At 40.8% G+C, this 23,358-nt stretch overlaps 1 protein-coding gene across 2 annotated transcripts in view; it reads right to left on the bottom strand.

Annotated features, from left to right (window-relative positions):
- Positions 1 to 23,358, bottom strand: part of EPHA4 (EPH receptor A4) — a 123,776-nt gene that overhangs the window by 49,107 nt on the left and 51,311 nt on the right. For both annotated transcript variants that reach the window (XR_014712904.1, XM_084638466.1), the window contains exons 4-5: positions 19,789 to 19,944; positions 4,415 to 4,753 (exon numbers count right to left, since the gene is read on the bottom strand). Coding sequence is in view for 1 of the 2 variants with exons in the window: in XM_084638466.1 (XP_084494592.1) it covers positions 4,415 to 4,753; positions 19,789 to 19,944 (495 nt within the window). In the remaining variant the exon portion in view is untranslated. The remainder of the gene's footprint in view (positions 1 to 4,414; positions 4,754 to 19,788; positions 19,945 to 23,358) is intronic.

The raw sequence follows: 23,358 nt of genomic DNA, 5'->3' as shown, positions 1-23,358 counted from the left end.
GAATGGATATGGACACCACAGTTTGATAAAATCATTACCACTGAAATGAGGCTCCAAAGAATACTCAGCTCATCTGGGTCCACGCTGCAGGGGAAGGTGTCCAGCCCAAGCACTGATGACTCTAAGGCCTTGATAGTTACTACATAAAATGGAAGGCAAATAATGGCAGGGTTCTGTATGATGCTGAGGAACCAGGGGAGCATATGAGGGGGGAAGGGAGGAGGTAGAAAGACTGGAGCACGATCTGCCACAGTTTTCATCCTCTGACAAGAAGCATCTTTGAGACAGGCAAATAGACAGCTAGACAGACTGGGGGAAGGGAGGGGGGAAGGCAGAGAGGGACAGAAAGTCTGAGATATTCATAAGATCCGTTCTTGACTCTGATCACCAGCACTTTTTAAAACATCCACAGTCTGGTGTGATGAGGGAAAAGATCAGGTCTGTTTATTTATACAGTATTTCTGTCCTAATTGGCATATCCTGTATCCATCTAGCTGCCATGGTCCACCTAAGGAGAAACTGAGCCGAAGGTAACCTAACAAGGTAACAAATCACCAGGTGACCTGTTTACGTCTATTCATAAACATCAGCCATATAATTTCTTCGAGAAAAGGACTGAAAAGAGAGCTTTGCCCCTCATAAAATGAAACTGAAAAAGGAGGGAGGAAGGAAAGCAGCATAATGATCTTCTAGTTTAAATCTCCTCTGAAGTTTGTTTCCTGTTGACCCTCCTTCCACATGAACTGCTTCACCATCAATCCAGAACACTGCCCTCACCGCGCTATGCGGCCATACACACAGATCAAGGACTATTCCCAGTGAACTGGGCTGTCAGGTTTGAGACCTAAATGGCTTAGGCTGAATTCTAATAAAAATATAAACTGTACTGTGCCCCCCACCATGAAACAAAGGCTTCCTGCTTGTCATGAAAGGTCTCTTTATTGAGAGATTTACTTTTAATTTTGAACAGCTTCGCAGCATTATCCTCTGGGAAAAAATAAGGCTCTGAGATTTGTGTGTCATTCAGTCAACCTCCTGGTAGAGCCTCTTTTGGCCCGGTATGAGAATGGTGTCCCTGCAGGTCTTCCACAGTACTTTCACTTGACTTTTAGATGATGAACTAATTGTGATTTTCTTTGGTCATGAACATAGACAGCAGGCCAAATTCGCCACGGGTGCTAGAAAACATTGATAGCAGTCATTTGTTGTGCTCGCTGCAATAATGACACTGCCAGTAGGTTTCAACAACATCCCATTTCATGTTTTGCTTCTTTAAAATATCTCTATATTTCCAAGTTTAAGTGAGGGGAAGTGTCCTGTGTGTCAGTCTCCCAGGTACTAAAAAAAAGTATCATTTTATAACCAACGTGAAGAAAGCTGAGCTGAATTCTACGGCCAAAATTCTTAAAATGTCACAACGCTGAAGTTTTATTTTTAACATTAAAGAGAGATTTTCAATTGGTTTGAGACCTGAAATTTAGTCTTAAAAGAAACAGGGTCTTTTAAGAAAGCAGGATCTAGCACTAGTACATTTTTCAATATATTTCTCTCCTCCCCTCCCCCTGCAAAAAAAGTCAATGACAAAAGTTGTGTTTATTTTCATATAAACATTTTCCTGAAGCACTGGAAATTGAGAAGGGCTGATAACTGAAAAAAATATATATAGACAAAAGTGAATAGCCTAGTTCAGTGTCTCAGTTGAGTTGAGTAAAATGGCAAAAGCAAACAGAAAGCACCTGTGCCCTTCAACTGTACCTCTTCTGTAGCTGCAGTACCTATCTTCAAGCTCATATCACGTACAGTAATAAATATACTGATTTCCCAGTGCCTTCCATCTGCCCCCACATGCTCCCTCCTAAAGAGGCTCACACATAGAGATCATTTTTATATCAACATTTAAAAATCTACTCTGAGATTTCAGGAAATTGCACATTTTGTAGTTAGTAATGAAACATTTTCTGAGAATGGCATATCCGAATGCCCTTAGGAGGTACTTGCACACTTAACATGCAGCCCCCCAACCCCACTCCCCAGATTCTGCTCAGTCACTTAATATACTCAGTCCATATGCAGTCACAGAGTGTTTGCTTGAGTGAGGACCTCAGCATTTGATCCAAAAGGGCTGTTCACGTGAGTAAAGAGTCATATTCATAGAGTGCATCTATTTTTTCTTCTGTCAAGTGTGGGAATGTCTTAGGATACATAGCAAAAAATGTATAAGGTGTTTTAAATTCTTTCAGTTTTAACAGCTAAAGTTTTATTAGCCAAACAGCTTTTTTACTGTAGGGTCTTGAGTCTAATCTAATTTATACTAGTGTAAATCAGGAGTAACTCCAGTGAAATCAAAGCAGTTACACTGGTGTGAAAATGGTGTGAGAGCAAAAACATGTCCTGTGGATGGATATATATATGGTTATATATTTAACCACGGCAGTGTCTCTTTATAATGAAATATTACAACAGAAAATTGCTGCCATAGGAATTTTAGTGCACTCCAGACTCCCATTTACAATGATTACATGAATAACTATTTGTAAAACCCAAGAGCCCAACCTTGCAAACCTTTACTCAACCAAGCAGTTCCACTGAAGTCAAGGGACTGTTTGCATATGTAAGGATTAACTCCTGGGAGGAAAGGTTTGTAGATTTGGGCCACAAGTTCTTACTTTTCCACATGGCTATCCTAGGACGTTATATGCCCAATGTGATGTGAATTGCAGAGGGGGCAGTCTGGCATCTTTGAGTTCCTTTTCATTCACACTAGCATAGTTTTCCCTGGCCTCCTGAAGCATTTGATAGACTAACAGCAGGAAATACTGGCAAAAATACATACCTCCTGATGTGAAGAACTGTTACCCGTGGATAATAAACAAAATCAATTCTGGTTTGCATATTCAATCAGATTCCGGTTTGAATATTAAATCATAAGATGGCAGAATTTTTCACACAGGAGATGGATCCCACTTAATTATTCATGCATACATGCATTCACTAACCCCCACACATGCCAAAAAAATCAAAAGCGGTTTCTTTGCTAAGCATTCATTGCACAAAACACAAATCCGACTGCAGTCCTCAACCTTGGTGTTTCATATTCTGTATGTAACGCTCTCCCAAAGCTCGCTCCTAATATTCTCTCTGTGTTTTCTGTCAGTTCTTTTTTCTGTTAGTCCTGGCCAAATTAATAGTTTGCATTTTGAAATCACAATTTAAGGGAATATCATCAGTTAAAAGGTTCTACAAAAAAAAATACAGGACCAAATTTTCAAAGGAACCGCAATTCTAAAATTGTATTTGTAATTTTGCCTGCATAAGTAAGGTATTTCTAACTGGTTAGATATTTATACAACACTGTGTACACAAAATCATGATTCTGTACATAAATGGTAATTATGGACCCATTCCTAGAGGCTTTGCGTCCCTTTCACTTTAATGAGAGTTGACGCCATTTGGCACCTTGCTGGATCAGGTCATATATCTGAGGGTCTGGTAGCATGATGTCTAGAGATCTGAGTTGTACAAATGCAAGTGCATATGTAAATAATTTTGCACACACACTTCCAGAGTGGAGGCTGTATTTGAAACTTTGGCTGTGTCTGAATGAAAACAGTTTTCCTTAAATTAAAATTTAAAAACAGAATCTGAACTGAATACTGTAGTTCTCCTGCAGTACTGCAAAGTCAAGCAAATAGAACCAAAACCAAAAAGTGGAATGGAATATAGCCTAAACAGAGATGAAACTTACAAATCAAGTTTCACTGTCTTAGCAGGATGACAAGCAAAAAAGCAAACAAAATAGCATAAATGGTGAAAGGTTCATTTGATATTAAAAAACTACTTCAGTTTTGATAAACGGAAATGTTGTTAGTAACTTGGTTATGAAGATATTTAACAATGGGCCAAATTCTGCTTTCCATGTATAAAGGTGCATAGTGTAGGAGAAGCGTGCAAAGAGTTAACACCCCTGATCCTTGAATAGCCCATGTAAGTGCCAGGCAAAGCTTTGGGAAGTGCAGATTACTCCCCCTGTAACTCCCATCCTAATCACTTCCACCTTTAGGGTCTCTCCCACAGGATGCAGAGAGGCAGCAGGGCCATAGCTCCACCCAACAATGTGAGACTGTAGACAGACCAGTATCATGCACCAATAAAGTGCTGCTCTGGGAAGGGGGCACAGCTGCTGCAGGGCTGTACCTAAAAGTCCTAATCAAACCCTTCTGTTTTTCTACCCACAGCTTACCTTTGAACATTAACATTACTCCATATAAATGATCCTGAAAATATGGATCTGGCTCAGCACTTTATATTTTGGGTTCTCTTCATTAATTTAATTACAAAGACATGAACTGAAGTCACGGCATTTGCAAAAAGCAGATGGGAGAGGAAGAGGAGGAGAGTGCATTTAGAGGCCTACCTGCTTGGTTAGTCGTCACAGTGACTGAGACAGCCTGGTCCTGGCTGGGGTTTTGCTTAGACACCCCATTCACTGCCCAGATTTCAAAGGTGTAGTTAGCGTGGGCCAGAAGGTCAGTAATAGAGACCCTGGTGGTTTTCAAGCTGTTCTGCTGGGGGCTGAAGTGCACACCACTGCCACATGACCGACAGCGGTTGAGGTCACCAGCCCCACATCTCTTGCATACCACGTTGTAGGAGATGTCGTCGCGGCCACCACTGTTCTGAGGGGCACTCCACTCCAAGTTCACTGATGTCTCATTGACATTGGAAATCAGGTTCAGGGGAGCAGACGGAGGGCCTAGAAAACAAAAATGCCTTTTCTTAAAAACATGTGAAAATATTCCTTCAGGGCATCTCAAAACTCTGTCTGCAGGAGGGGTTGAGTGCCCCAGCTCCCACTGCAGTCAATGATAGTGGAGACTGTGCAGTAGATCTCACTTTATTGGTCCCTTGATGAAGATGAAAAATTAACTCGTTACTAAATAATAACCATACCCTCTGAGGAGCACAAAGCATTTTTTTAGACATTAACCAAAGTTAACTCTTGATATTTTATCATAAGTTTTATCACAGATTTTACAATATTATGGATTTTTTTAAGTCTTTTGTGATCTCCTGATGGCAGCATCAAACTCACAAACTTCTGTGTTTATTCAACATCACCAGAGTTCCCCATTATGTATAATGGGAATAATGCCTCAGGCAGTCCTCGGTCAAGATGGCCACCACCTCCTTATATCTTTCACTCGTGGAAAGACGGCTGCCACCTCCCACTGTTACCAATTAGACTGAAGCCACTCTGAGACCCCTGCCTAGTAGCCAATGGGCAGGCCTGCATTTTTATTTATGTATTTAAGGCAGGTGTCTTCCTGTACAGGCTCAAAAGTAACAGGAACATCCAAAAAGTAAGTTTTAAATCATATATGATTTTAAAGCTGACCTCATAATTTTTTGAGTTCAGACTCATAATTTTAGAAAACTTAGATTTGGCAAGAATAACTCAGAACACCCTGTGAGGTAGGTAAAGGATTTTATACTGTAAGGAACACTTTACCAACCAGTGAAATGCAGCCACTTCTTGGGGGTGGAACACAGTAGCTACTTAACAATGCACATCGAAATTACAGAAACAACTGAGAACAGGAAATAAGGAAGAATACTGTCTCTGATGCAAATGTAACTGGAGGGAGAATAAGGTAGACAGAAAGTAAGAAAGAGAGTTGGTAGTTGACTAGGATATTGAAGGCCCTTCTCTGAAGGACATGATCACGTGCTTAACAGTCTCGGATTTACATTTTATGACCCCCAAAAGATATTGGGGAGGAACCCTTTTCTAGAAGATCCCAATTTAAAATAGGACTTTTAGAGCTAGTCAAAAAATGGGAAAAAAATTGACAACTTTTCCTGAAAATTCTCTCTCTCAAACTATGTTAGTTCATCAACATTTAGAAATTCAAAAAAATTTCAAAAAGAAAAGGAGTACTTGTGGCACCTTAGAGACCGACAAATTTATTTGAGCATAAGCTTTTGTGAGCTCCAGCTCCCTTCATCGGATGCATCTCTACAGGGAAACGGAGGGAGGCAGGAGAAAAAAAACACAAAAATTCCATTCACATTTTTCATGGTTTTTAAAAATTCATCAATTGTTTTAGAAAAAAACAATTGTTTTTGAAAAAATTGAAAAATTTCAGCCAATCTTGTGATGTGTATAAAATAAAGTAATCATAATTTGACAGGTGGCAAAGAGACAGAAACACCCATTAGGCAATGGCCGCAAACTGAATGAACAGAGCTGAAGTAGTATTACATTATTGACACTGCAAAGCAACTCAATTGTAGCAGAAGGTAACAGTGAAGGGATGACACAGTTTAAAGGATGGTAAAGGGACAGATTTGATCTGCTTGCCCAGACTCAACAGGGATAAGAAGGTCTCAGCTTTGGAGCAGACTGTTGGGGCAGTATCCTCCTTTAAGGAAGGGGAGATTGTGAGGGTCATGTCATATCCTCGGTCCACACTTGAAACATTTCATGAAGCCAGTATGAGTTTTACAAACAGAAAGGGGCCATCCAGTCCTGGGTCTTTAGCATGTGAGGCAGGTGGGTAAAGGAAAAAGATCGTAGATACAGAAACTAAATCGATCTATTTATCTATCTAAGGTACCGAGGTACTCCATCCCCCTAGTATCTGAGCACCTCACACAGTAATAATTACAGAGCAACCCCTTGGATCCAATCCAGCTTGTGAAACATTGCTTCTCTCTCAGAGACAAACCTTCTACTTCTGGGCCTGAAAGGCAGTGGAATTGGTGGGGTCCAATAAGTAAAGCGGTCAGGCCACAAGAAGCCTCTGCAAGGGGTAGTCTGCACTCTTTGTTCACCACAGAGCAGTGCTCCATGCAGGTTTTTATTTATAATTTCTTATTTGTACTATGGTAGCACCTAGAGGCCCCAGTTGAGATCAGGACCTCAGCACTTTAAGATCTGAATTGTACATATACACAGTAAGTGATAGCTCCTGTCATGACAAAAGGTAGAAAAAAGGAATAAGTATTATCTCCGTTTTATAGTGAGGAAACTGAGACATAACCAATCAAGTGAGGTGCCCTGGGTCACACAGGAAGTGTTCTGCAGAGTCAGAGACAGATTGATCCCAGACATCCTGGGTTCCAGTCCAATGCCTTAACCACAAAGCCATCCTTCCTCTCTGTAAAAGTTGATGTAAAACTCCTTGAAGGGGGATGTTTCAGAATCAAGCAAGGAAAAAAGCATATCCAGTGGGTATACAAGTATTCAGATCCACTGGTCAGAATAGCCCCTGAATGTACTAAGGGTGAGGGCAGTGGTCCAGGACACCATTGTAGCCATGAGTTGCAGTAACATGCACAGAACTACTGGTTGGGCACTGAACTATGGGAAAATGGAGGATTCCCATTCACCCTCCAGAATCACAAAACTCCTTTACACAAAGCCCATTTGCTCAAGCTACCCACACAGGGTGACAGCATTTGTCCCTCAGTATTTCTGTCTTGTGGGAAATTTTGCCGTACTACCTTCCAGCAGTTTCATCACGACAAGAGAATTAACGTTAAAATGTCTTTTGGAAAGTAAATAAAAAAGCATACAGAAACAAACAGCAGAAGTACATCCCAATAAACCGAGGGCAATCAGATCCCACTCTTGCCTGCTAAGGGAGCTGAACACCCATGAAGATCAACGCATCCCAAAAAATGCTCAGCACCTCACAGGACTAAGCCGTGGACAAACACAGCTCCTGGCTTCGCGGAAATGCCGAAGTGTTTTAAAGTGAGATGTTTTCTACAGACTTGCCACGACACTTACTATAACCCCACCACCTTCAATAGCATCTACCCCATCTTGTTTGCATGTCTGGAGAGCCATGAGAAGGGCTGCCATTAAGGCGAGTCTGATTAATGCTTTGCTGCTTAAAACAGGACCAGCTTATAAAACCCTTACTCTCAACAAGTAGTACCTTACTCTGCAAAAAGTCCCACTGACTTCAATGGGGGGCATTCATGAAGTAAGATACTGAATATGAGCAAGGTTTGTATAGTCTGGCCTATAATATACTTCAAATATCCTAAACAGCTGCCTCTGGCTCAGATACTGCAGCAACTTTTGGGTTAAACCTAGAGTTACTCTGAAGTCCATTAAGGCCTTAAGACGCTTTTCCAAGGCTCTGTGTCCAGTTTCACGTGGGAAAATGTGCCACAATGAATCAAGCTCCTCAGAAGCAAAAAGTCAGTAATTAGTATGTGGGACAGGGCACGGCAGTGTCTAAACAGAGAAGCAATGAAGCGGAAAACTAGGGAAGCAGATGCTTGCAGGTTGCAGAGATGAGCACACCACCTCCAGCATGAAAAGGAAGATGCAGGGGAGTTACCCAATGATGGTTGGACATTAAAGGGAGGGGAAAGGCAATTTCCTTTCCTCCTGAAGCATATTTGCTAATGGAGCTATAAGAATTAGGAGTGGGCAGAGTTTTCAGATTGACAAGCTTAGTTTCAGTCTCTTTTATAAAACACAGGGCATTTTTCCTATCTCATCTGCGATCAGCACATCCTTTGTTTCGGACATGCCTAGAGCTTCCTGTGCTAGGTCAGAAGAAAATACCCTTAAAATGACACAAGGGAAAATCCTTTCATGGACACAGAGGGCCCTAAATAGAGTGAAGCCAGTGTTTTTCCACTGCAAAGCAAGTGGAGGGAGCAAACATGCTACTGGGATCACACAGGGAAACGGCACCTTCTGCAGGCCAGAGAGCTGCATTCATAGGGGTTCCCCTTTTGGGCCCTCATGGAGGAAGGTTTGGATATGGGATAGGAGGGGTTAGGGTGATGGCTCTCTGCCGTGTTGCCAATTCTTGAGATTTTATCATGTCTAGTCATTTATGGTGCTTTTCTAATAGCCGCAGGTGCAGGAAGCATAATAATGCATGTTCCACAGACAAAGAGGGAAGGGAAGTTTTGAATTTTACTACTTCTTGGACCCCATAAATTCCACATCACAACAGCCACTCTACATCAGTCTAACCCATGAGGTAACTTGAAGCAAACAGGGGACCTTGAGCGTAGCAGGAGAGGTACATTTCATTGCACTGCATTGTGTCTATCAATTTTCCAGAAAAGCACTACAAAGCTCTCTGTTTAGAAAGAGTTTTTGTTTAATACAGAAATGATATTTGTCAGATGACTAATGTTGTCCCTAACCTTGAACCACCTAACACACAACCAGAAGAGATGCCATTGTGTGCACGTGCCAAAATGGTTCTGTCAGAAAAAAGTGTTGCTCTGTGAATGTGCTAAACCATTGCAAAAGGCAAGTGGTGCAAAGAACAGTCCATGCAATTGGATCAATGCTCCTGCCACGGCTTCCTCACACAGGGATTGATTATGCCCAGTCATTCATGCATGCACAAGCCCTGGCACAGTCCTGGCACCCAAATGTACCAGGGCTGTGCAAATCTAGCACTACTGCTGGTACAGGACTCCCCAAAAGGAGTAAAGAACGGGCCACGACCCCATTACAGGACAGCAGAACAGAACCTGTGTGCCTGGAGGAAAGTGAATACTACACTTTGTCAAAGGGTGGCGCCATGACTGCAATCTTGGAAGCACTATGCTGACCTGAGGTGTTCCCACCAGGGCAGTGCCTCTTAGTACTACCCACTACCATGATCTGTGACATACAGGCACAGTCTGGCACTTCACACAGACATACCTTCAGAGTTCCAACCTACCCTGTCTCTGTGCTGCTGTAAATCCTCCCTGACCTACATGGCCCTTAAAAGCCTTGAGAAATAATCAGCACGGGTGCATTAGGGTTAGAAATTTGAATACATTGTTTTAGGTGATTGCATGTGAGTTCTTGCTATGACTAAGGTTTTAATAGCAGGGATTTTACATATTGCATTTTTATTAGTGTTCTGCCCAACAAAGTGTTTCTCTGAAAACCTCCCTGGGTGTGTGCAGACAGTAAATTCAATTATACCTTTCCACGACTGGACCCAGATAGACTTGTTTGGCATAGGAAATACTGTTTTCACTAGACCAGATAATTTAGTCCAGCAACAATACTTGGTTAGAAGGTTTGGATTAAAGGACAGCAAAAGAAAAGAAAGAAAGGATTCCAGCAAAGCAGCTCCTGAGCCACACTGTCGTTCTGCGTAGTGAGAAATTTATAGCATGGGTCTCAAGCCATCAAAGCTTCCTCAGCCTGACAAGATGTCAGCATTCCATCCTGAAACAAACAACATTCTGAAATTCTGGATGGTCTTTTAATGCGGATGGTACGTGCGGGGGTGTTTTATCCAGTGATGACATACACCTTTTTTACCAAGACTCCTGAAGGGCTTTCTCTTACACAAAAGCTATGGAGAGGGTTTATTTTTCCCCTTTTTCTTTGGATTTACGTGGACAAAGCCTTTAAGATAAAGTGTTTTCTTTTTAATGAACCTGAATAGTCATTATAGGGTATTTTAGTAATGCTTTTTGTATTAGATAAAAAAAAAATCAATTCTAGGATCCAGCATGGGTTTAACATCCAGGGGAAATACGCCTCTTAATGCTTTTAAAGTGAATTTAGTGCTTGTGAGAGGTGCTAGATTGATAGCACTGACAACTAATGTCTATTTAGCCACAGAAGAGTAGCTGTGCAAGCTTGCCCCAACTGCCCTGCTGTAGTGACTCAGCCCTGTTACTAGAGGGATCAGCACCAGAAGCTGCAGGGCGTGCCTTTCTCTCTACCAATTCAGTCCTTGGCCTCTCTGCGGAGGGTGTCTATAAGGGTACCTGTGTTGGTGGGTTTTGTGATTGTGACACATTCCCATCAGGGACTACAGTGATACCACAAGCAATCAGATAGTAACAATTTCTGTTTACTACCAACCAGGGCTAAGATTTTGTTTATTATCTTGAAAGAGTGCATGTGCGTGGGTGCAGTTCTATTAAAAAAGCAAACCGAAACCCACACCCTCCACAGACCTGTTAATGGAGGTTTTCCAAATATACACCACACAAGGCCAGGCTTTATCTTAAACACCTGCGCAGTCACTGACATTAGTGTCTTTAAAACAAGGCACTCTTTCTGTTAGTCACTTTTAAAAGAGGTGGGGATTCCTAACTGGACTACTAAATTAGACAAGAGATTTTCCATTGACTTCAGTGGATTGTGGATCAGGCCCTAACAGAAGCTCGTCTTTCCAGTTTGACTCTTATCACACGATACCGTGTGAAATGAAAACCAGTTATTGCTGTGCAGAGCCTAAAACCCCAAAAGGCTGTATCCTGAAAGGTGCTGAGTGCCTCCTATGCAGAGAGCCTTCTGGGAGGTCAGCAGGCACTGAGAGCACTCAGGCTCAGATTTTTTAAAGGTATTAGGTGCTGCTCCGCTCATTGTAGCATCTAACTGGTTGAGCATGTTCAGTGGGACTCAGTTTCTAAATCCTTCTGAAAATGAGCCTTGGGTGTTGCAGTGCTCAGTGCTGCAATGCTTAAATACCTTTAAAAAGCTGGGCCTAAGTACCTATTATGTTCCTGAGTACCAGGCCTTCACTCATTGGAATTCAAATCCATTCATTCACTGTGTATATGTGTGTGTAAAAGAACATTTCTCCATCATGATACCCATGCAGAATGTGCAATGGATGATTATTACTTTTGAATGGGTTCTCATCCAACATTCAGTCTACTTCTAATTTGTAGCATGAACCCCAAAGGAAGCTGTAACTCACTGGCAATTCCCACCAAACATTAGGAAACCTCACACATGCAAAAAGGACTTTTATCTTCTTTAACGATCCCTGTGCTATCCTTGGGGGGGGGGGGGAATCATCTATGAGTCCTGGTACCGGCAAGACAGACCTTAGCTTGATAAGGATTGATGTGATCCTACCACAAAATAAGATGTCAAGATGCCCCGCTGTGGTTTAAAGCAAGCCTAATCTTCATCTTTAAACCAAGAAAGTTTTATTGAACACGGTTAAATTAATCAAAATGTAAATTATGGACCTGATCCAGAGCTTATGAAGGCAATGGAAAGACTGACTGGCTTCCGTGGGCTTTGGCTCAGGCTCTACAGAATGATTTTATGGGCCTGATCCAGCAAGATGCTGGCTGTCCTCAACTCCAATGCCTCAGGAGTAAGCCCTATGTGAAGGAGAGCCTAGCGCACTGCATAGCAGAGTCATACAACAGAAAAGACCAGCCAAGACTCACTGTAATCTAAAAGGGACCTGGTATGAATAGGACTGATTCGAATCAGCAATTTGACTGAGTAAACTATAGGAAAGCCCTGAAGTTTTTGATAAGATACAGGAACAACTTTGCAGTATAAGCATCTGGGAGTAAATGTCCAGATGTCAGCTCCTCTAATGGCAAGAAAACCTAACTGGATACATATTATTCATTGTACAATAAGTCATAAAAAATCAAATACATCTTCTATTGTATGAGGTTTGGAAGCCAGACACTGCATACGATATAGCAAGAATAAAAAGGACTATATAAAGAGATGCAAAGAGGAGAAAGATTCATATCTAGAACAGCTCCCAGAACCCAGCGTCTTTTAACCATAAAAGTATTTTTTTTAATCCATCACAAGTCTAAAATTGAACTCCCTAGAGACAAAGGTCAAGCACGAATGCAGATTGCAGTGTTTCCAACTGGGTGCACAGAAAAAAACCCTCAAATAAATAATAAGATAAATTCCTTTAAACTCCTGTTGCTGCCTCACTGAAACACTGGGGAAACTGGTGCAAGGACAAGAGTTCAAGAAGAAGCACCTTGGTTCTCCTCTTTCTATTTTATAAAGCTTCATTAATCATGTACAACTTTGGAGCTGTCAATAATGCTTCAGTGTCTGGGCTGTGAAGCCCTTCAGATAAGCCTTTGTTGTTAATCTCTCTCCATCTGAAAGACAGGTTATAACACAGAGTAAACACTTGGGATGTGTAAGTTTTGACTCTGAAATAAAGTCCATGCTTTCCCCTGACAGTTGTATATGTTGCTACCACTAATTGCTTTCTTTCAGCAGTTGTGGACAGCTCTCTTGTTGCTGCAGGCTAGTTTACATAAGGGCTGCCATTTACGGCAATGGTTGCTTCTTAACTGTATGGACATTCCTGGTCATTTATCATTATAGGCTATGTGTTTTTACAACTGTGAGGGCTAAAGTTAACAGTCCACTAAATGTAACAACGACTTGAGATATCAATCATCAGCTACTTTCCTTCTTTTTGGGCACAGATTAATATTAGTTCAGGTTTTTAATAGATTCACCAGGATATCTGATTGATACACAAGGGCCGGATTCCAAAGTTTTTACTCAGGCAAGACTCCCTTTGATGTCAGTGGGAGTTTTGCCTGACTAGGACCTTTGGAACTGGGCCCATGATAGAAATGTACATTTTCCTGGCATGAATTATTTCCCATTGACATGCCAAAAGACCTCTTCCCTTTTGGTTACTGGATATGTAAGACTTGGTTTCTAGGATTTAAAGAACAATGCAATTGATATCTCCACTTCTCTGAAGCTAAGCTAGTTACTGCAGAGCTCTAATTATTAATGTTCCATTGGAGGTCTGAGACACACATGTCACCTTTGTGTGGGCTCTCTGAATTCCCCCACCAATAGCTACTCTAGTAACAACTATTGACCTTCCTAAACCAGCATGTGTGGCAACTCATGCTCTCAAACAGCCGAAAGAAGCACGACCACATCTTCTCTAACTAGCTTAACTGCAGATAAGAGCAACTATCCATCCAATTGCTTTTTAGATTAAAAGCAATGAAACCCATTACAGACGGCAAAAGGTTCTCTGGATATTGGATAGGAAAAAGTCCAGTCTGGAAAAATAGGTCATAACACTGCAACAAACTGCTGAATTCTTTACTTTGGCAAAACTTGATTTACTTCAATGGGGATTTTGCCTGAGTATGGACTTCAGTACTGCGCCAAATCAGAGTCCCAAATTAATCAAGTAAATGTCTGTACTAATTTAAAGATATGGAGAAAGAGAGGCAGTAGCTGGCTAATATCTCAAGGGAATCTTGCCTTTAATGAACTGTTGATTTTAGCCTTAATTGTAATTAATACACAGCCTTGTACAACTCCCCTGGCTCCCCATTCACATCAAGATCTGGTCCAAAAAATGCCCTCTCTGTTTTTAAAATGTTCTATAGACTTGTTTCAGTGAGTCGACCCCCTCTCTTGTCCCATACCCTCCTCTCACTTAGCCTCTCCTCAGTCCCTTCATCCAATCACAGTGTTTGTGGAGAGAGAGCCTTCTCCTCTGAAATTCCTGTCATCCAAAATCCCTTCCAATATAGCTGCAGCTAACTGATGACATATTTCTAAATCTCTTCTAAAAACAAAATTAAAAAAAATCCCCCAAACTACTCTTCCCTATTGCCTCTGCTAAACACAATTCTTTCTCCTGCCACTGTTATTTTTGTATAAGTTTGCAACTGTAATATTTTACCCTAAAAAGTTTTTCAAGGTAACAGTTGGTATGAAGGAAGTGCTACACAATACGGTTATGGGTTATTGTTCCTTAAAAGATGAGGCAGCATTTCATATAATTAAATCTGTCTTAAAGGAATAATAAAATCAGTTGTTTAATTATGGTCTTCTAATAAGGTGAGGCAGAATTATTACATTGGGAAACACAGTCTCTTATGACAGGAGGGTGCCAAATAAGGGTGGTCTCTTGTATAGGTTTCAATGTCGTTTACACTGGTCCTCACTTGCTCTCTCATAGCATATGGTACAACTTCTCATTGAAGGCCTCAGACTGCATTTCTAGAAAAAGTGTGGGGGAAACCCTGGGAAGAAAATATGGAGAAGTCCATGCTAAAGCTGCCTGAAACACACTACCGCTTCCATGGCCACATGTTTTCCCCTACTATCTGGTTCTTCTGCACCAGCAGTTGACCTCAAATTATATACAATTAGAACAGGTGACATCAGAATTTGTCTGGATGTGCAGTGAAAGGCTACGTTTAAGAAAAAATGTATGTGTGTGTTCTTTATGCAAAAATGTAAGCAATTGTAGTAAATATACTAAATACATGCTCAGATGACCAGCTCTATGTGCAATTAGTCATTCGCATGCAGAGTTATTGTGAATGTATTTGCAAATAGGTATGTAACTGCACCCACATTTTTGAAAATGTAGGCCAATGTTTATCTTTGTGATATTTTAAGTGTAACAGAGGATAGAATCAAGGACATATATGAAAAAGTAACATTTGCAAGATTAAAGTGTTTAGACCTTACAGACCTTTTTTTAAACCTTGACCTTGGAAACAAGTAAGGACAGTGTTATTTTAATTTACATTCAAATTTTAACAACACAGTCACACAGCACTAGTGGAATCCACATTGAGTTTCCACTGTTCATCATTTCATTATGGTTCATTATGTTGATAACTGTCAGAAAGCATTAGAAGCAGGGGGCTTGAGTAATAGGACTGAAATGGTAATTTAAAAACAATATACTTTCTGGAGGAAATACAGAAGTGCACTAAATTCAATTAGAAGAGGTGAATGTAAAGACAAACTAAGTGGTGTTTGCTGTTTGAAGTAAGGCTCTTTTGATTTCTTGATAACCTAAACTAGAGAGAGTCTTTTTAAAGCAGGCACTTTCATCACACATCTTGCTAAATTTGTTCTCATTAACTCTAAGCTCCTTTGGTATAAACTGTCTTAAAAAGCAGCTGTTTTAGGAATATTTTAGGCCATGCCAAACTATCAATCAATCAGACCTTGTTTGGGTGGCACAACAGTCTAAATTATTCAGGGTCATTTACTTAGACAGATCTCAAGCTGGACAGTCTATGCTAATCATCTCTCTTTTGTAAAATCCTCCCAATCACAAACCATTAATAATCTTGATCAAACAGGCAATATAAACAACACAAAAGTGCCTCATACCAGCTTATAATGTGTGTACTGTTTGCTAAAAAACAGTGAAAGAGACACACAGGGTAAGCAAGAGCAACTCTCATTGACTTGAGTGGGAATTACACCTGTCTATGCCAGAGTGGAATTTAGCAAGGGGAAAAAATGTCTAAAATCGGCATCCTCACAGATTAGAAAGAGAAATTCAGGAATGAAGAGCATGACTGTTAAATTGGTGGCTTTCTACCTTTCATAGCTTTGTTTATTGTGGAGACCATTAATACCCTATTTAAGTGCTAACCTTATGATAGACCCATCTTCTCAACAAGTACTGAAGTATAATGAAGGTCTGAAGAGTTGCATTAATATAACTTTTGTCATGCTTCCAGAGGGGAAAAATGACTGTTTTCCATAGTTTCTGCTCAAGTGTACTATAGGTCAATCATACCATTTCCTTGCCCTAGCACACAGCTGACAAGCCCTGTGCGCTTTAGAATTGCAAGTCTGAATTCCTGACTTAGCCGATGAGGCGGATCCAAAGTAAGAAGGAGAATTTTGTCTAAGAAAGGAGGAAGTGGTTCTTTTCCTTGGCAATGACACAACATCAGTGATTATCCCATGGAGGGGAGACTGAAGTGAAAGTTCCCTTCTGTCCCATAAGTAAACGTATGTCTTCCTGTCTTTGTGCATCGATGTCTGCCCTATTCACATGTCCCAGCTACAACCTGTGGCTCAAATTCTGCTGTCATTCATACCCATGCAACCCTACCTGGCCATATTCTGCTCTCAATATTGTAGGTGTAAGTCAGGAGTAACTACTGGTATCAGTGGCGCCATACTTGATTTCTACCAGTGTAACTAAGAGTTGAATTTGGGTCATTTACTTAAAGGGGGCATGAGCAAGAGTTAAAAAGTGGTTTGTATAACTTAACACAGGACAAATCCAGAGAACATGTAAAATATTCCTCATCAAATCTTTGATGCAGAGGGGGTAGTGTCAGAATATTCCAAGCTCTGGGGAACATGATCGGCCCCGCATATCAGAAACTAGGGGCAATTTTCGTAAACATGAGAATTGTGTAAAAGGGAAGGGAGGAAGATTTCTAATTCCCTCTCATCCATAAGCACAATCAGGTTAATGGAAAGCTGTAAGAGTCTTCCTCCCCAAGCCTGCAAAGGGTAAGATACAAATGACAAGAGAGCAGCCGATATATTACTAAAAGAAATCGATACCAAAGGGTCAAGGATCTACAGAAAAGAGTCCTGAGAAGACTGAAGTTCTTCATCTTAAAAAAAGGTTTAGAAATAATAATATATAGTTAAAAAAAGGATCAATCCACAGTGCATTCCAGGTGTTTCCCTCCAAATTACCCAACACTACTTTTGTTCACCTGGTCTAATAGTTCTCCAAGTGAACAGAAACCCGATTTTACAAGCCACTGGAGCATAGTCTATCTTTTTGCTAGAAGAATGGATCTCAGATACTGTGTTTTATTTCTTCATTAGTGTGCCGTCACACTGAGCGATTACTAAATGCAGGGCTGAATGAGAATACCAGGGTTAAAGAGAGCATAATGAACAAAGAAGGTGCCTGATTATTATGGCTGTCAGCACAAGGGAATTGGGTTTGTCACCTGGTTTAACCAACTGGTAAGAACTGATTAGCGTCTGAAATTAGTTTGAAAAAAAAACTTCTGATGTTTATGTTCCTCTCCGTCTCCACATCTTGTCAGGAAAGGCAGACAAACTCAGGGGGTTCTTCTGGAAGGGTTACTTACATACAGGCTCCCTAAATGGCTTCCGTCACTTGCCCAGAAGGAGTTGGCCAATGGCTACGTGGAACTGGTTTCGGAAGGAGCGGTGCAGCGGGTGTCCTCTTGCAAAACCCATCTTGCTGTGAGACGAAGCCTTAACATGCTCACGTGGGGATACACTGCATTATCAGAGCATTTTCTGTTGTATATGTCATAAGCATACACAGTCATAAACAACACTAGAACACAGCTAAGCCAAAAACTTCAGAGGAGGGGTGTGCTGGAGAGTGTGCGGCCTGCCGTATGTGACTGCTTTCTCGATCATAAACAAACACTGAAATAACCTTGTTGTTCTCCTTCATTTTGGGTCACATAGAAATAAACCCTTTCACTTTTTTTAGCAATCCAACAAAACAAATCCATTTCACATTTCTTACAGACCACATGCAAGCGCACGCATGCACACTCTTTCCTTAATATATAAAGGCTCAAATCATAGCATTGAGCTACAGTGGGTGCAGTGTAAATCCACACTGTTCCAGGTAGAGCTCAGACCTGGACCATCATTCTTCCTCCAATGGTCCAGTTGTTTCTGTGTGCCCAGTATTCTCATTTGCAGAAGTGAGGAGTGGGGGCAGAGCTATGTCCCCATTTCTTGGGTTAAGCTATAACCCTGGGGTAATCCCGAGAACAGCGACTGCAGTTGTGACCGAGTATCGCACCAGCCTCAACCCCACTACACACACAAGCTGGTCAGAACCTCACCCACAGTGATTAAACTTAGCAAACATGGACCCTAGCCCAAACTGATCATTTGCAGGTATATGCTTCACAAGAAAGAACTGTACTTGTAAATATACATGTTATCCTTCCACAAAACCATTTCCTGGATATGACTCATCATCCATTAGAACTCTCTCTTTGCACTTTGGTCACCTGCACATACTGTGTCGCCTTACCTCAAACCTTCGTTTGGTAGTTTCATTTTTGGTCAGGACTTCTCTCACTAAGCCACGTTTTCATTAGTATAATGAAATATACTGGTATAATAATGGTGCTTAGGGGTGCAATTATTGGAAGGGAAGGGCTGGAATTTAGGGGCAGTGCTATAACAGTGATGGACAAAAAATGATTTCCTCTTTGAAGGGGAGAAATGAAGATTAAAAGGGATACTATAAAATGTGACCCATCTCCCCACAAGAAATTTGGATTACAATAAAAAACTAACAAAACAAAAAATCTCTCTCTCTCTCACAGACACCTCCACATCCTGATTCTGATCAAAAAGCAGTCCCTATAGACTTCAATGGGAGCCAAGAATATACCCCAGCAAAATATAGCCTTTATGTTTATTAACTCAGAATATTACATTCGTACAGAAAAAAACCCTCAATTATCAAAATATTAGGCTGAGGGATGGTTTAAGTCTCACTTCTTAATCAGCATGACCCACTAACACATACCTGGCCTGATATACCAGTTGTAGTTACCCCCGTAGGCATGCTTCCCTGATGAAAACATCCTTGTGGAATTAAAATGTAATCTCCTCTTTCCCCACAAATTGGAGGGACTGGAGGATTTACAGGTTGCATATATGCACTTATAAACTATGTATGTATTGGGGCACAACAAACCAAGCATGTTGGTATTTAAGACTGCTACTGCCATCATTAAGGAGTCATGCTGTAAATTTTAAGCTAGTCAACACTGATCGTCTCACTAAATATCCAAATATTTACATTCATCCTAGTAACTGTGAGCAAATGTATCACAATTTCTACAAACATTAAGATTTTAAAACAGAAGAGGCTGTCTAATCCAGAGGATAGTGAACTGGACTGGGACTCAGGAGATATGGGTTCTATTCCTGTCTCTGCCACTGATAATAATGGAGCATGAGGTCAAACCTTTGATTATTATTGCTGAGCTATTTATTTTTACAGCAACTGGTTTCATCTCTCATTTAATTACAACTTTCATGTTATGCTTTGTGTTGGGAAAAGACCTGCTTTTGATACGTTGCGTTTACTTGGCTAAGAGGAACGATTACTGAATGTTGCTGCCGCACACTTCTCAAAGTGAAACGTGCATCTCGAGGGAACATTTTTCATACAAATTATTGAGGCAGAAAGAATAACTAAATAAGAGAGTCCGACTTACGGGTGCAGGGCATGGAGGCAGCATCATTTTCGGCTCGGAAAAAGCCCCGATCACAGGTGCAGGAGGTAGAGCCTTCCCAAATGGAGTAGCTGTGCGATGGGCATTTGGCACAGGAAACATCTGTGGAGAGAGCCTTGTAGTATCCAATTTTGCAAGCTAGGAGAAAAGGGAATGGAGAGTGTTATTTGCCCAGGATGTGACAATAAAATGCTGTCTCCTCTACTCAAAACCTAGGCTGGAGACATTTTCAAAGAAGAACAAACCATGCCCACCTAGTCCCAGGTGAGAAGTTAACAAACCAAGAAATTCTTAGTTGCTAGCCCTACACTGAGGGATACCAATTTCTAATTCAAACAAGGGCCTTTGAGAAGCTGATCTGGTGATGTTACAAGAGCACCTATAAGCACATTTCCCTACCAACTTTGCTGGAAAATCTGCTTCATCTTTGTGTTATACATGAACTTGCATGTCACCCACTGTTCCCACCTGCGTGCACACACTCATACAGCGCAGTAATAGGGCACAACTGTTTAATTCTATGACCACTTAAGGAATGGCAGCTGACAGTCTGACAGTGCCAATTTTGGAGATGGAGTGGAACAGGCAACCACTGTGATTGGCAGGGAGGCTCTGAGTCTTACATGCCCGGAAATGGCATGTCTCCCTTCTGGCAAGGCAGGATTAATTTGGCTCTTTCTTCCCAAGGGAGGAAATAAGCATGTTCTTCCCTCCTCGAAGCTAGGGTATCCAATAACTGCAGTGCTGGCATGTGCACTGAATCCTCATGTGCACTTGGCAACCTTTCAGTGACATCATCTTCATTTACATGGATGGCTACTTTTACATCACTTGGAAAAATCTCACTACTGTCATGAATAGCAAGTTTTAGTAGGGGCCCCCAGGTATGTCATCCTAGAAATCTGTGCCTTGGCAAAAGAGAGAAGGCAGCCAACACCACTGGCTTTCAACCCTTCAGGGGACAGAGCAAACTTCCAGGCGTTTTTTATAAGAACAGACAGTGTAAGAGGGAGGGTTATTCCCAATATTTACAGCATGACTCACTCTCCAGGCTCTTCATTTAGCACCTAGACTATCTTTAGAGTTCCCACACTGTTACATGTATGCCTACAGAAAGGAACAGGCAGTCCCATTCAATGCCTTTCTTCCTCTCTGCACTCATCCAGTTGTTGTTGTTTTTCATTTATTCTTTTCTTTTTATGATACACACCCTAGACAGGGATTTTAGCAACACATTTGTAAAGGAGCGAGTTACTTCACTCTTCCTAACCAAAGCCACTGACGGAATTTCCTTAACGAGTCTAAACTTCATGATGTGTGGAGCGCTGTCAATAAAAGCACTGCGAGATCAATCTCGGCCTTGCTCACTTTGGCTGTCACTGGACCAGTGAATCTTATAATAACATGTTGCTCCAATGACTAAGATTTATGCTTCCAGAGTTTATACACATCACATAATTAGATAAGGTTCAGCTTGCAAGGTGCTTTTTGGCTACACTTCAAATGGCCTTGGGGTTTCGATTAAAATCAGAAACCGCTGCTTTGGCAGGAAGAAGCTCTGGGGTCAAGCCCAACCTCTCCACATCAAATACAATTAGTCCCCGAACACAAATAGAAACCCACTGGGTACAGGCCGTCACTCAGTCAGTCACAGTAAACAAAAGCAACTTGTGTAAAATGGATTATTCTGCATCCACTAGTACGGGCTGCCAAAAGAAGGGAAAACTACCTTAATATTTTTTTACATCGGAGTTGCAATGTTTGACGAATGAGCTCAAATACGGCTAGCAGCCTTGATGCATTTGGTTTAAAACCACTGACATGTAAATGACAGACTCTGAGTAGAGTTACACTGGTGTAAATTGGTAGTAACTCTCTTGAAAATGGTGGTGCATCTGGTTTGTATTAGCATAACTCGGATCACAATCATGCCCTAATTCTGAAAATGACATATACATAAATGCCGACAGAGAGCACTTTTTTGCAATGTAAAAAAGAAAGGGAGATGAAAAAAATACAACCTGAGACCTAACTAATCCCACTTATACTGCAAACTCCATTTCTATTTTTTTTAAAACCTAACGTCTAGCTTAATCGTATTAATGGCTCATGAAAATTATAAAATGAATAACTATCACTTGATTTTTTTCCTAATACCAAGACACATGGTAAACAAAGCACAGAATAACCAGCCCCACATAAGGGATGAAAATTCTGCTGTGGCTTTAACATTTTATTACAAAAACAGGAAGATACGGCAGTTACACATTCTGGGGGACAATTCCCACCTTATACCCTCTTTTCAGACTCTGGGGCTAGGAAGTGATTGAGAGGATGCAGTAGGCAGAAGGAGAGGGTTTTGAAATTCTACAATTCACAGGAATTTCCCCCTTTTTCTTAACACAACATAATCTTTTGTTTTCTACTACGTTAAACCTTGGTCATTAATATTTCAGGACCTGCAGAAAGCTCTCTCTAAATTCAGTGGCAGCTTCTGAAGCACAGAGCCATTTTGCTTCGGCTATACAAAATCACCAACCACTGAACTGATGGTTTTCTTCACTTCAGTGTGTTCACAGATGCACTACATTTCAGCACTTGGCACATAAGAATACTTGAGAATACGCTGCATTTATTCAACAATTCTTTGCTCCTTGGAGTTCTATTGTATTTTCACTTAAAAACTTGATCCTAACCCTGTCAAGGGTATTCTTTCCCTGAAGTACAGCTGACACACCTACTATGACTGGTATTGGACTTTTTTTTTTTAACTAGGATATTATACAGTATTTTTAAATGTTAATGAATTAGTAGACAAACAACAAGTGTGAATAGAACCCCTTCCTTGAAAGTCTTTATTGCTAGCTCATGACAATCCTTCATTTTGCTCCTTTTCTGGGGAGGATTTGCTAGATAGGACAGGGCATGAATAGTATTCTTACACAGCTTTCGAAAGATGTCATTGTAAAAAGATTAGTTTACATGTGCAATACAAACCTTGAATTCAATTCCTTTAGCTTTCCCTTAATTAGTTCTTTCTATTAGTTTTAAAAAAATGAGAGAGAGAGAGAGAGAGAGAAATCTTTTCTTCCATTCAGATCACCCACCAACATAACAAGGTTACATTTTAAAACAGAATTATCCTTAAGATTTCCAAGGAAATTCTTAAACAGAAATATTTTCAGTGTGAAAAATCAAAATTGTGACACCTGTATTTTTTCTGGGGAAAAAATATTAATTTTAAGTGAAGATGAGCCTAAAACAAAACCTTGGACTCACAGCTGCACAAAGCCTGACTTTAAGCAAATCTATTTCATTTATCTTTTCATCAGACTCAACAGAACACTGTCAACCTTAGCAAGCAAAAAATTTAACCTGCCATTCTTATAGCTTTCACTAGGGATAGCCACTAAAGTACAGTTATGGTTGCAAAAATAGGAGTTTAAGGAAAGTAGGAGTCCAGGTCTCACTTAATGTCAAAGGAATTTGGGTGTATAACTTCCTTAGGCCGTTTTGAAAATCCCAGCCTCTCATTATAAACCCTTGTTTTCA

The sequence above is a fragment of the Lepidochelys olivacea genome (assembly GCF_965140295.1).
Source record: "Lepidochelys olivacea isolate rLepOli2 genome assembly, chromosome: 9".
Taxonomy (NCBI): domain Eukaryota; kingdom Metazoa; phylum Chordata; order Testudines; family Cheloniidae; genus Lepidochelys; species Lepidochelys olivacea.
This window is presented reverse-complemented; position numbering and strand designations above follow the sequence as displayed.